Source organism: Oncorhynchus kisutch, linkage group LG8, assembly GCF_002021735.2.
Source record: "Oncorhynchus kisutch isolate 150728-3 linkage group LG8, Okis_V2, whole genome shotgun sequence".
In the NCBI taxonomy this organism is placed as follows: Eukaryota; Metazoa; Chordata; class Actinopteri; order Salmoniformes; family Salmonidae; genus Oncorhynchus; species Oncorhynchus kisutch.
This window is the reverse complement of record NC_034181.2, coordinates 77,805,113-77,818,515: the sequence shown is the minus strand read 5'-3', so window position 1 is coordinate 77,818,515 and position 13,403 is coordinate 77,805,113. Positions and strand designations below refer to the sequence as shown.

At 42.3% G+C, this 13,403-nt stretch overlaps 1 protein-coding gene across 1 annotated transcript; it reads left to right on the top strand.

The window, feature by feature from the left end:
* The first annotated feature begins 6,885 nt into the window (after nucleotides 1-6,885).
* On the top strand, nucleotides 6,886-12,900 carry LOC109881531 (tetraspanin-3). The gene is made up of 7 exons (XM_020473651.2): nucleotides 6,886-7,161; nucleotides 8,986-9,177; nucleotides 9,291-9,365; nucleotides 9,504-9,605; nucleotides 9,738-9,890; nucleotides 10,702-10,785; nucleotides 11,759-12,900. The coding sequence occupies exons 1-7, from the start codon at nucleotides 7,099-7,101 to the stop codon at nucleotides 11,849-11,851; spliced, it is 762 nt and encodes a 253-aa protein (XP_020329240.1). The 5' UTR covers nucleotides 6,886-7,098; the 3' UTR covers nucleotides 11,852-12,900.
* The last annotated feature ends 503 nt before the right edge of the window (nucleotides 12,901-13,403 follow it).

The following is a 13,403-nucleotide window of genomic DNA, read 5'->3' as shown; positions in this document are numbered from 1 at the left end:
TTCCTTGCTTCCCACTCACTCCAAAACACAAATCCCAGTTTTGCCTTCCTTGCGTGGTAGAAGATACACAGTGATCTGTCTCCTCTAACAGTCACATACACATCTGCTGACATGTCTAGCTGGAGGCTGATGGGATATTAACCAGGTTAATGATGAGGAGGGCAACAGGCAGACAGACAGCCGAGGAAGCAGTCATTTGCTCTCATGAACTCACTAATGTTGATTGGGTGGACAGCTTCTTTATTAAGAAAGTAAACCATGTCCTTATATCACTTGATAGTGACACAGATATCACACTCATATAGATGACTCAAGATATCATGTATGAAGCCAATTTAATTTTCTTTTGGAGTTGTTTTGAGGAAATCATCATTTTGCAACGTTGGGTTGGAAGATGTTTCTAAATTTACAGGGAGATATGAAGTGGTTTAAATGTATCTTGGGGCAGTAACTCCCAGCACCACAAACAACCTAAACTTGTTAGTGTGTGTTAACCGTCTTCTGAATGGTTTAAATGACCCCCACAATAAAATGATACTGAAGGAACAGGTCAAGTCATTGCAATGCTGATGGTGAGAGAGAAGGAATCATTACGCTTCTGTTTGCGACATCAGTATGATGAGTAGACGGATTCCAATATAACAACAATTGTTTCTGGTTCAAATGTATGTTTGTAAAACAAAGATTATAGCATATGCCTGGACAATTTGAATGAAATAAATTGATGCAAGTCAAAGCTAACAACTGAGGGGTTATACTGCCACCTTCTGGTATGAATGATAATTTTCCTGTCTGTTTTTCTAATCTTTGATTGCTTACTCACTGCCTATCAGTTTGTAAACCCTCATTTATGGTAGCTATTAGTATAGGCATTGTATGTGTGTACTATGTACAGTGTATGTGTGTCTCATATTTTGTGTTTGATTGATATATTTTTGATAATTAAAAGCTATTGTTGGAGTTAATTTAAACTAATCTGTAATCTATTTTAACAAAACAAGTTATACATTGTATCAATTCATAATGTTACAGTTTCCACCAGTTTACTGTCTGCAGGTACTGCTGGATATTGGGAGGTCTTTATTTGCAGATGATGGGGCCTTATGGAAGAGGGGAAGATATGTACCATACATAGTCAGGAAGTACAGGAAGAAATTAATGAGGTAGAGCGGTGGGCATTAATGTGGGGATTCAGGTTCTCTGTAGAGAAAGCTCAGACAATGTTCTTTACCAGGAGGAAAGTGGGAGATGAGGTACGCCTGAGGTTGTACAGGAGAGAACTGGAGAGTGTGGGGGTCTTCAGGTTCCTTGGTTTGTACTTTGACATTAGACTGACCTGGGCATTGAGAGAGTGGTGGGAAAGTGTAAGAAGGTGCTAAATGTGATGCACTGTCTGACAGGGATGGAATGGGGGGCTGTATATTCCTCACTGAGGACCATGTATGTTGCATTGATTCCATCTGTAATAGACTTTGAGCATATGGTTCGGCAGTCCCTACCTCACTAAAAAGATGTCATACAGGCACTAGGACGCAGAATATGTAGTGGGGCGTTTTGGACCTCCCCAGTGTCAGGTGGAGATGAGGGAGATGCCATTGCAGATTAGGAGACAGCAGCTGGCAATTAACGATTGGCTGAACCTACAGGGACATGGGGTGTCTCATCCTGTGAAAGGGATGCTACAGGCATGCTGGGAACATGAGCTTTGGGTGGTGGGTAGTTATTCCCTCCGTAAGGCAATCAAACAGGCAAAACGTCAGTACAGAGACAAAGTGGAGTCGCAATTCAATGGCTCAGACACGAGACGTATGTGGCATGGTCTACAGACAATCAAAGATTACAAAGGGAAAACCAGCCACACCGACATCTTGCTCCCAGACAAGCTAAACACCTTCTTCTCCCGCTTTGAGGATAACACAGTGTCACTGACGTGGCCCGCTCCCAAGTACTGTGGGCTCTCGTTCTCCGTGGCCGACATGAGTAAAACGTTTAAGCGAGTTAACCCTCGCAAGGCTGCATCCCTATCCGCGCACTCAGAGCATGAGTAGACCAGCTGGCTGGAGTGTTTCGGATACATTCAATCTCTCCTTTATCCCAGTCTACTGTCCTCACCTGCTTCAAGATGGACACAGCTGATTTCACAAGACAGCATCCAACAGAAAGGTGTGATTTTTGCCAGGAAACAGACAGTGGTGCATGTGCTGATATAGTGTGGGCAGTATGAAAGGGAAGAGAGACAGATCCAGTATGAGGGAGAAGGGGAAACAGGAATTGAGTTAAATGAGCATACGAAGTAGAACATCATCAAATCAAATGTTATTTGTCACATACACATGGTTAGCAGATGTTATTGTGAGTGTTGCGAAATGCTTGTGCTTCCAGTTCCGACAGTGCAGAAATATCTCAAAAGTAATCTAACAATTCTACAACAACTACAGAATACACACAAATCTAAGTAAAGGGATGAAAAAATAATAACTACCGTTGAAGTCAGAAGTTTACACACATTTTACACTGTCTAAATCATCTAATGCTGACTTGATATTACACATTTACATCACTTACAGTTGAAGTCAGAAGTTTACATACACTTAGGTTGGAGTCATTAAAACTCGTTTTTTAAACACTCCACACATTTCTTGTTAACAAACTATAGTTTTGGCAAGTCGGTTAGGACATCTACTTTGTGCAAGACACAAGTAATTTTTCCAACAATTGTTTACATATTATTTCACTTATAATTCACTGTATCACAATTCCAGTGAGTCAGAAGTTTACATACACTAAGTTGACTGTGCCTTTAAACAGCTTGGAAAATTCCAGAAAAGGATTTCATGGCTTTAGAAACTTCTGATAGGCTAATTGACATCATTTGAGTCAGTTGGAGGTGTACCTGTGGATGTATTTTAAGGCCTACCTTCAAACACAGTGCCTCTTTGCTTGACATCATGGGAAAATCAAAAAAATTGTAGACCTCCACAAGTCTGTTTCATCCTTGGGAGCAATTTCCAAACGCCTGAAGGTACCACGTTCATCTGTACAAACAATAGTGCGCAAGTATAAACACCATGGGACCACGCAGCTGTCATACCGCTCAGAAAGGAGACACGTTCTGTCTCCTAGAGATGAACATACTTTGGTGCGAAAAAGTGCAAATCAATCGAAGAACAACAGCAAAGGACCTTGTGAAGATGCTGGAGGAAACAGGTAAAAAAAGTATCTATATCCACAGTAAAACGAGTCCTATATTGACATAACCTGAAAAGCTGCTCTGCAAGGAAGAAGCCACTGCTCCAAAACCGCCATAAAAAAGCCAGACTACGGTTTGCAACTGCACATGGGGACAATGATCATACTTTTTGGAGAAATGTCCTCTGGTCTGATGAAACAAAAATAGAACTGTTTGGCCATAATGATCATCCATCGTTATGTTTGGAGGAAAAGTGGGGATGCTTGCAAGCGGAATAACACCATCCCAACTGTGAAGCACGGGGTGGCAGCATCATGTTGTGGGGATGCGTTGCTGCAGGAGGGACTGGTGCATCATGAGGCAGGAAAATGATGTGGATATATTGAAGAAACAACACAAGACATCAGTCAAGAAGTTAAAGCTTGGTCGCAAATGGGTCTTCCAAATGAACAATGACCCCAAGCATCCTTTCAAAGTTGTGGAAAAATGGCTTAAGGACAACAAAATCAAGCTATTGGAGTGGCCATCACAAAGCCCTGACCTCAATCCTATAGAAAATGTGTGAGCAGAACTGAAAAAGCGTGTGCAAGCAATGAGGCCTAGAATCCTGACTCAGTTACACCAGCTTTGTCATTAGGAATGGGCCAAAATGCATGCCACATTAAAGTGGCATTATTAAAGTGACTAGTGATCCATTTATTAAAGTGGCCAACGATTTCAAATCTGTATGTAGGCAGTAGCCTCTCTGTGTTATTGACTGCTGTTTAACAGTCTGGTGGCCTTGAGATAGAAGCTGTTTTTCAGTCTCTCGGTCCCAGCTTTGATGCACCTGTACTGAACTCGCCTTCTGGATGGAAGTGGGGTGAACAGCCAGTGGCTCGGGTGGTTATTGTCCTTGATTATCTTTTTGGCCTTCCTGTGACATCGGGTGCTGTAGGTGTCCTGGAGGGCAGGTTGTTTCCCCCCGGTGATACGCACTACCCTCTGGAGAGCCTTGCGGTTGTGGGAGGTGCAGTTGCCGTACCAGGCGGTGATGCAGCCCGACAGGATGCTCTCAATTGTGCATCTGTAAAAGTTTGTGAGGGTTTAAGGTGACAAGCCAAATTTCTTCAGCCTCCCGAGGATGAAGAGGCACTGTTGTGCCTTGCTCACCACACTGTCTGTGTGGGTGTACCACTTCAGTTTCTCCGTGATGTGTACACCAAGGAACTTGAAACGTTCAACCTTCTCCACTACTGTTCCGTCGATGTGGATAGGGGGGAGGGGTGCTCCCTCTGCTGTTTCCTGAAGTCCATGATCACCTCTTTTGTTTTGTTGACGTTAAGTGAGAGGTTATTTTGCTAACACCACACTCTGAGTGCCCTCACCTCCTCCCTGTAGGCTGTCTCATCATTGTTGGTAATCAAGCCTAGTACTGTTGTGTCGTCTGCAAACTTGATGATTGAGTTGGAGGCGTGCATGGCAACGCAGTCATTGGTGAGCAGGGAGTAAGGAGGGGACTGAGCACACACCCTTGTGGGGCCCCAGTGTTGAGGATCAGCGAAGTGGAGATGTTGTTTCCTACCTTCACCACCTGGGTGCGGCCCGTCAGGAAGTCCAGGACCCAATTGCACAGGGCAGGGTCGAGACCCAGGGCCTCTAGCTTAATGATGAGCTTGGAGGGTACTATGGTGTTGAATGCTGAGCTATAGTCAATGAACAGCTTTCTTACATAGGTATTCCTCATGTCAAATTGGGTTAGGGCAGTGTGCAGTGTTATGGCAATTGCATCATCAGTGGACCTATTGGGGCGGTATGCAAATTGAAGTGGGTCTAGGGTGACAGGTAAGGTGGAGGTGATATGATCCTTGACTAGCCTCTCAAAGCACTTCATAATGGCAGAAGTGAGTGCTACGGTGCGATAGTAATTTAGTTCAGTTACCTTTGCCTACTTGGGTACAGGAACAATGGTGGGCATCTTGAAGCATGTGGGGACAGCAGACTGGGATAGGGAGAGATTGAATATGTCCGTAAACACACCAGCCAGCTGGTCTGCACATGCTCTGAGGACGCGGCTAGTCATGCCATCTGGGGCGGCAGCCTTGCGAGGGTTAACACGTTTAAATGTTTTACTCACGTTGGCCACGGAGAAGCAGAGCCCACAGTCCTTGGTAGCGGGCCGCGTCAGTGGCACTGTATTATCCTCAAAGTGGGCAAAGGTGTTTCGTTTCTGGATTACCCTGTGGAGGGAATAACTACACTGTTTGTTTTCGGCTTTAATCCCAGTCATGGTTAAATGCGGTGGTTCGTGCTTTCAGTTTTGCGCGAATTCCGCCATCTATCCACGGTTTCTGGTTAGGGTAGGTTTTAATAGTCACAGTGGGTACAACATCTCATATACACTTCCTTATGAACTCATTCACCGAATCAGCGTATACGTTGATATTATTCTGAGGCCACCCGGAACATGTCTCAGTCCGCATGAGCAAAACAATCTTGAAGCGTGGATTCTGATTGGTCAGACCAGCGTTGAATAGTTCTTAACACAGGTACATCCTGTTTGAGTTTTTGCCTAAAGGAAGGGAAAGGGAGCAGCAAAATGGAGTCGTGGTCAGATTTGCCAAAAGGAAGGCGGGGGAGGGCCTTGTATACATTGTGGAAGTTAGAGTAGCAGTGATCCAGAGTTTTGCCAGCTCGAGTACTACAGTCAATATGCTGATAGAATTTAGGAAGCCTTGTTCTCAAATTTGCTTTGTTAAAATCCCCAGCTACAATAAATGCAGCCTCAGGATATATGGTTTCCAGTTTGCATAAAGTCCAGTGAAGTTCCTTGAGGGCCATCGTGGTATCGGCTTGAGGGGAGATATACACTGCTTTGACAATAACCGAGGAGAATTCTCTTGGGAGATAATACAGTCAGCATTTGATTATGAGGAATTCTAGGTCAGGTGAACAAAAGGACTTGAATTCCTGTATGTTGTTACAATTACACCATGAGTCATTAATCATGAAACACACCCCCGCCCTTCTTCTTCCCGGAGAGATGTTTATTCCCGTCAACGTACAAAGAATCTAGGTGGCATTATCAACTCCTACAGCATATCCCAAGAGAGCCATGTTTCTCTGAAACAGAGTATGTTACAATCCCTGATGTCTCTCTGGAAAGCAACCCTTGCCCTAATATAATCTACCTTGTTATCTAGACTGGACGTTAGCTATTAATATTCTTGGAAGAGGTGGGTGGTGTGTGCGAAATCTGACCAGAGGATCGCTCCGTCTACCTCTTCTCTGGCGGCGTTGTTTTGGGTCAGCCTCTGGAATCAGCTCAAATTCCCTGGGTAGTTCGGACAAAGGATCCGCTTCGGGAAAGTTGTATTCCTGGTCCTAGTGCTGGTAAATTGACGCAGCTCTGATATCTTATAGTTCTTCCCGGCTATATGTAATAACACTTAAGATTTTCTGAGCTAACAATGTAAGAAATAATACATAAAAATTTTAATATTGCAACATTTCCTAAGGACTAGAAGCGAGGCAGCCCTCTCTGTCAGCACCATAAAAAAAAACAGTAAATACAGTATAATTGTTTATATTTTTATAGGAGAAACAGGGCTGGCAGGTAGGATTTATGTAGGATTCCCCTCCCTCTAGCTCACACTTCAGTACAGTAGGTGGCAGTAATGACCCATAACAGTGGATGCCATCTGCCGATAAACCCCACAGAAGAAGTTTGCCGCCGGGTTGTTTTGATGATCTCATCTGCACACGTGACATATCCGCTCTTTTGGCGATTTTGTAGAAGAAGGCAGTGGGGCAGAACCTACCACTGCACTGAGGTGTAATTAGAACGGACAGGACAGCCATTTTATTATCATAACAACATCCATGATCCATCCGAAATTACAGTAACATATTTGGATTCCAGCGCAACCATGGGCCAGTGTGGGATTACTTCATCAAAGACCGTCTTGGTGTTTCTGAATCTAATATTCTGGGTAAAATATCACGAACTTGTTTCAAAACATGTATTTGACGCTAGGTAGTCAAGGTTGGGATTAATTACAGTACGCAACAGAAATTGCTAACGTTAGTTGCAGCAAAGGGAGGCGTCTGCTAACATTTAGCTAGCTCACGTTAATTCTCTACAAAATGATTATGTGGAGCTTTCCAACCATCTTATCTAGTTTGTTTATTAAAATATACAGTATTTTCTGAAATGTATGCTTTGCTGTTATTGCAAGCACGGGTAGAACAAGGACAGGTAGCCAGCAGATCTGACCCGTTGGTGGGTAGGACAGCATTCCTGTGTATAAGATACTTTCCATAAATGGCTGCTGTTGCCACATGCTAACTAACATGAGGAAGAAAACGTCTGAACGACTACTAGTTTTAAATATACAATATTCTCAGTGTAACAGTTGGGAAATGGGACAATTCGGTGTACAACGCATTTCTCATCCCTGGATTAAAGTACATTTAACGAGTTATATCTCGCGCCGGCTTCGCGGTGTCAGAGACTAATGCAGCTGTGAGCAAGCGTGTCGGATCTGCTGGCTAACGCCGGACAGGCGTTTGCCATTGTTGTTACCTCTCGCTTTTAGCTAGCTAACCAACCGTCTGACATTTAATGCTGCAATTTGTTGCATGAAAACCAGCGAGATTGAATGAAATACTGCATAACAGTTGGTAAGACTATATGCACTATTGTAGTTTGTGCCAGTCAGTTTAGCAGAACGTATCACCATAGAGAACAATGAAGAACATCTTTGGTATCACTGTGAGAAACCTAGCTAGCCTGCTAGCTAACGCCTAGCCGCCATGCGCCGATGTCCCCGACATTTCTTTGCAGTATCAGTGTTTTCACAAGTTAGTATTTCATATTATTTAGGACTAACCTCTCACCCAATCTCATCTGATAGTAGCCTGACGACTCACACTAAATTATTACGCTGCTATGTCGTTTGATATATACTTTAATTACCGAGAAGAAACAAACGGGTGTAGAGTTTGGCCCGAGCAAGGAGTCCGGCTAGCAATCTGATAGTGCTTGGTAATACAGTGTGCTGCAATGTTCACTTAGCTTAACATTACATAACTGAGGATTCCCTTTCAAATAAAATAAAAATACGCATTTCCAATTGCAATATAATAGCAAAAAACATAGGACATCACTACACATGTATTTTTCTCCGAAGAAACATAAAATAGCATTAAAGTAAAATAAACAAGAACAATAAATAATAATCCCTATACATGAATTGCCAGTGACAACAGTTAAAAGTACCTCAAATAAAAATAGAATGACAGGGGTTGCAATTGTTGTAAGAATACATAGTTGTTTTTTAAAATATTGACTAATTGTAGATATTTGATTAAGTGTTGGATTTCAAGTAAAACATATATTCCATTTAAGGACAGATTTCAAGTAGTTTTGTTTCTACTTGAATAATAACATATTACATAATCATTCTAAATACATGGGTCATATTAATGAAAAACATTTAAATGACTTAACTCACTCCAAAATAACTTCAGAGTCACACTTTATCACAAAAATGGCATATGCCCTCTTAATAAGTTATTGCAAGGGTATATTTTGTGCAAGTTTTTAAAGTGAAACTGAGGATACAGTTGCTACACACCAGCAGCTAGCCAGTGACCACATACCAACGCTAGGTTATGTGTGTTTGTTAAAACAATGTCTCAGTCTGCACAAAATATTTGGGTTTCTTTCTGATAAGCAAAAAAATGTTAGATGTTACATGCCTGACCCACACTCTTTCTCTCGCTCTGTCTCCCTCTCACTGCCCCCTCTCTAGGCTGCAGCTGGAATTCTGTGTTACATTGGAGCCTATGTGTTCATCACATATGATGACTATGACCACTTCTTTGAGGATGTGTACACCTTGATCCCAGCGTCCATTATAATAGCAGTCGGGACTCTGCTGTTTATCATTGGGCTGATTGGATGCTGTGCCACAATAAGGGAAAGCTCCTGCGGACTAACAGCTGTATGTATTGAAAAGCACATGGATGCAAATGTAATTTAAATAATGCAAGTAAATGTAATTTCTTATCTTTGGACTAGATATTGAATTGATCATCTCTTCTCTTTGCTCTGCAGTTTGCTGTCATTCTCCTGCTGGTGTTTGTCACAGAAGTTGTTGTGGTTGTTATTGGCTATATCTACAGAGCTAGGGTTAGTATTGGCCTACTGCCTACTGTCTTATCACACAAAAGCAATAGAAAAGGGTGAATGGGAATGCAGTTTGTTGGAATTTAATATGAATGTTACAATTCTTACACAGATGACATTGACGTTGTTGCTTGTACTCAGGTGGAAGATCAGGTGAACCACTCCATTCAGAAGGTGTATGATGAATACAATGGCACCAACACAGATGCCCCCAGCCGAGCCATCGACTATGTGCAGAGACAGGTGAGAACAATGCCACTGGATTTATTTCTCCTGACATGTTAAATAAAAAAAGATGACTACAGGTGAGTTTGCAGGTGCCTACAGCAGTCTCTCTCTCTCCCCATCTCTCTCCTACCCTCTCCCCTGTCATAGCTCCACTGCTGTGGCATTCACAACTACTCTGACTGGAGGAATACTCGCTGGTTCAAGGAGTCCAGAAACAACAGTGTTCCAGTCAGCTGCTGTAAACCCAACATCAGCAACTGTACTGGAACCATGAGCCGGCCTGGCGACCTCTACCCAGAGGTAAGAGAACACGCACAACCAAGCGTTTCATTTAGCTGGTAAATAGCACAATGAAAATAAATATGGTCTATAAATGGACCTTTGTAGCTCAGTTGGTAGAGCATGGCGCTTGTAACGCCAGGGTTAGTGGGTTTGAATCCCAGGACCACACCAACGTAAAATGTATGCACGCATGACTAAGTCACTTTGGATAAAAGTGTCAGCTAAATGGCATTTATTACAAATCCCATTGGCTATGCATGGTGATTGGTTCAGGTTGTCTTTCAATCGCATCATCTCTCTGCTATGCCTGTCTGTCTTGAGATTGCGCTCTCACTAGCGAACTTACAGTATTGTATCAACTGGTACCGGCCCACAAGGTTTCCTGCACCAGTGAGTCTGAAAAGTGTTCACTGTATTTTAAAGAGAATTTACAGACGTCATACAAGTCCACCAAGGAGGAATATTTAGATTCCTCCTTCCTCCTAATCTAATGCCTAGTCAAGTAGCTTACAAATGCTGGAGGATGGAGGCACAGGATGGAGGATGGAGGCACAGAATTTCTTTTTAAATGAACACTGAAACAGGATATTGTGTAAGGAGCCAACGGTCACTTCGTAGGCCCTCATTTCTCCTTGCATTTTATTGTAGTCACTTGCATGTGGTGTCAATGAATTGTCAGTGGGCACTCCTAGAACACCATTACCTAACACGTGACGGCATTCAAATGGGAATCTATTTGATTTGGTTGGACATTCGACTCGCACATGTCTTTCCTAAAGAAAATACTGACATACAGACACGTTTTTAATATTTGTCTTTTTTCCTCTAGGGCTGTGAAGCTCTTGTTGTGAAAAAGCTGAAAGAAATCATGATGTATGTCATTTGGGCTGCTCTGACCTTCGCTGCAATACAGGTAAACCAATATAGGCAGGTAGCCTAGTGGTTAGAGTGTTGGACTTGTAACCGAAAGGTTGCAAGATTGAATCCCCGAGCTGACAAGGTAAAAATCTGTCGTTCTGCCCCTGAACAAGGCAGTTAACCCACTGTTCCTAGGCCGATATTTGAGTCCTTCTGTAATAACATCTGAACCATGTGTACCAGGTGCATGTTAACTAGAGCTGCAGTAATGTCTAGTAGGCCTTGAGCTGCTGCTGAGAAGCTGACCTGATTGTGTCAAATAGTTTTTTCAATATTTCAACACTACCTTACGGGGACATCACAACATGGGTCCTGCTGACCAGTCACTTCCCTTCTCCTTGGGAGGATCACTTGATGTATTTGTGGAGTCACTGGATGTATAGTAATTATGAAATGGATGTTCAAATGCAGTGTCATGAGTCAAAACAATGTAGAACGCTTCAGGTATCCCAAACAGCCACGGTTGCCTCTGGGATGGGGGAGATCAGGAAGAAACATATCCACCAAAAAGGAGTAAAGTGGTAGAAAACTTGAGGTTGAAGCACTTTAGTGGGTTTTAATATAGAGAGCTTTTATTCTCCAGGCATGAAGAGCATTTAAAAAACAGCCCTGACGAACGCATGTGTCACATTGTGCAGGTGTTAATGCTCAATGTACCCGGTTAATGAAGACTAGAGTGCCTCGAGCTGTGCTTTTTTTCTAATTTTTTTTGTAGGTATGATTCTTCTGGTTCTTCTTTTTGTTCTCCTTCATTCGAAGAACTTCACTTCACACACCAAGTTCTCTTCAATTAATCAAATCACGTGATGGCATGGCACAAGGCTGGGACAGAAACCCTGCACTACTGTCGCTCTAGGAGCATGACTCTAGTCTTTCACAAGACGGAGAAGCTGGCCAGTGCACGTGAAACTTTATTCTGGGTGCAGCGATGATGATTATGCTAACTATGCATACTGTTGTACCCGTAGATGCTGGGTATGCTGTGTGCTTGTGTGGTGCTGTGCAGGAGGGGGCACGACCCGGCCTATGAGCTACTGGTCACCGGAGCAACCTACGCATGAGGAGGACACAGACCCCGCCTGCACCAAGGGCTCCACCAATAAGAATAAAGAAACAAAGCCTCACCTGACATGTCCACAATTTGTCGTTTTCAGTAGTAGTAAGCTCAAGCACACCTTGCACAGGATAACTATTGGGTATACACTGTTGATTGGGGGGATCTGTGAAAATAATTATTTATTGAACATGCTTTGTAACTTTATTTTAATTGTAAATGTTGTTTTTTAGACACTGGAACGCCTAAGGCCAAAGTTGTTAAATGGCGAATTGATGTTGTTTTTCTTTTGCTCATGAAATACAGCCTTGTCTATTTTCTTTTCCCTTTTGGGGCACAAGGGATGATTAGGGGCTCTTTATAGAAGAGAACTAATGCTCAGTGCAATATGTGGAATGTACTCCTGTCTCATGTGTCATTTTGCACTATGACTAGAGCTCTGGAGGTATTTAAGGAATATTTAATCATGTGAATATTAGAAGTACCTTTATCTATGAGGGACCCTGTAGTTTACCGCTAAATTGTGAGTCCGTCAACCCAGTCTCCATTCATAGGTAGTGGAGAGGTACTTTACCGGTGTTACCTAAGACCCATGTGTAGATAGAGCTTTGTGTTACAACTTGGTACATATGTAGGTGTTTTCCTACACACACATTCTAATACCAAGTATGAAAGGGAGGGGATGAATCTCAATAGTATTTTCTTGATTCCTTGTCCCCTCTCCTTGCCTCCTTTTTAAAATGCATTGGAGGAGAAGATCCAAGTGGAGAAACTTCAGATCTGTGCATTGAGAAGCTGAGGGGGGAGGACATGAGGAATACAATTGAGATTCACTCGATATTCAACCCTGCCTGGGAATTTGATGTAAACCACCAAAGAATTGGGGCTGTGACTGAGGGAGTCACTTTTGTTTTGTATTTTTGTGGCATTGTGTATTATTGTTCAAACGGAAGTTGATATTTAGACTTGTAGCATTGCAGAAAATGTGAAACAAAATCATGTAAATAGATTGGGGAGAGGAAAGAACTTTGAAATAAACCTAAATTTAAACTAAAACATGTTTTATTGTTCAAAGATGAACTGAAGCACCACTTTTCAATGTATCCAAACCAAGTAAACATTACATATTTGATCAAATACAAAATAATATATAAAATACAGTACAGCTGTTGGTCTTGATTCAGACACTCTTCTACTTTCCCTTGTAGATCACTTCTCAGGTTGGTGTAGACACACATATTTACAATTGATACAGTTTAAAGTGTGACTAGTTTTCTGTATGGTATCTGAGATTCTCTACAGTGATGTGAAAAAGTATTTGCCCCCTTTCTGATTTTTACTTTTTCATGTTTTTGATACTGAAAGTTTTCAGATATTCAACCAAAACCTAATATTAGGTTAAAGGGCCGGAGATTACAAATTACAACAAATATTTATTTTACTTATTTAATTAATAAAGTTGTACAACACCCAATTTCCCTGTGGGAAAAAGTAATTGCCCCCCAACACTCAATAACCGTTTGCCACCTGTAGCTACAATGACTGCAACCAAATGCTTC

Excerpts from the sequence above, each read along its gene's own strand:
- LOC109881531 (XM_020473651.2), top strand. The coding sequence starts at position 7,099 with ATGGGCCAGTGTGGGATTACTTCATCAAAGACCGTCTTGGTGTTTCTG. Across the intron at positions 9,606-9,737 it reads TCGACTATGTGCAGAGACAG|CTCCACTGCTGTGGCATTCA; the intron begins GTGAGAACAATG and ends CCCCTGTCATAG. Across the intron at positions 9,891-10,701 it reads CTGGCGACCTCTACCCAGAG|GGCTGTGAAGCTCTTGTTGT; the intron begins GTAAGAGAACAC and ends TTTTTCCTCTAG.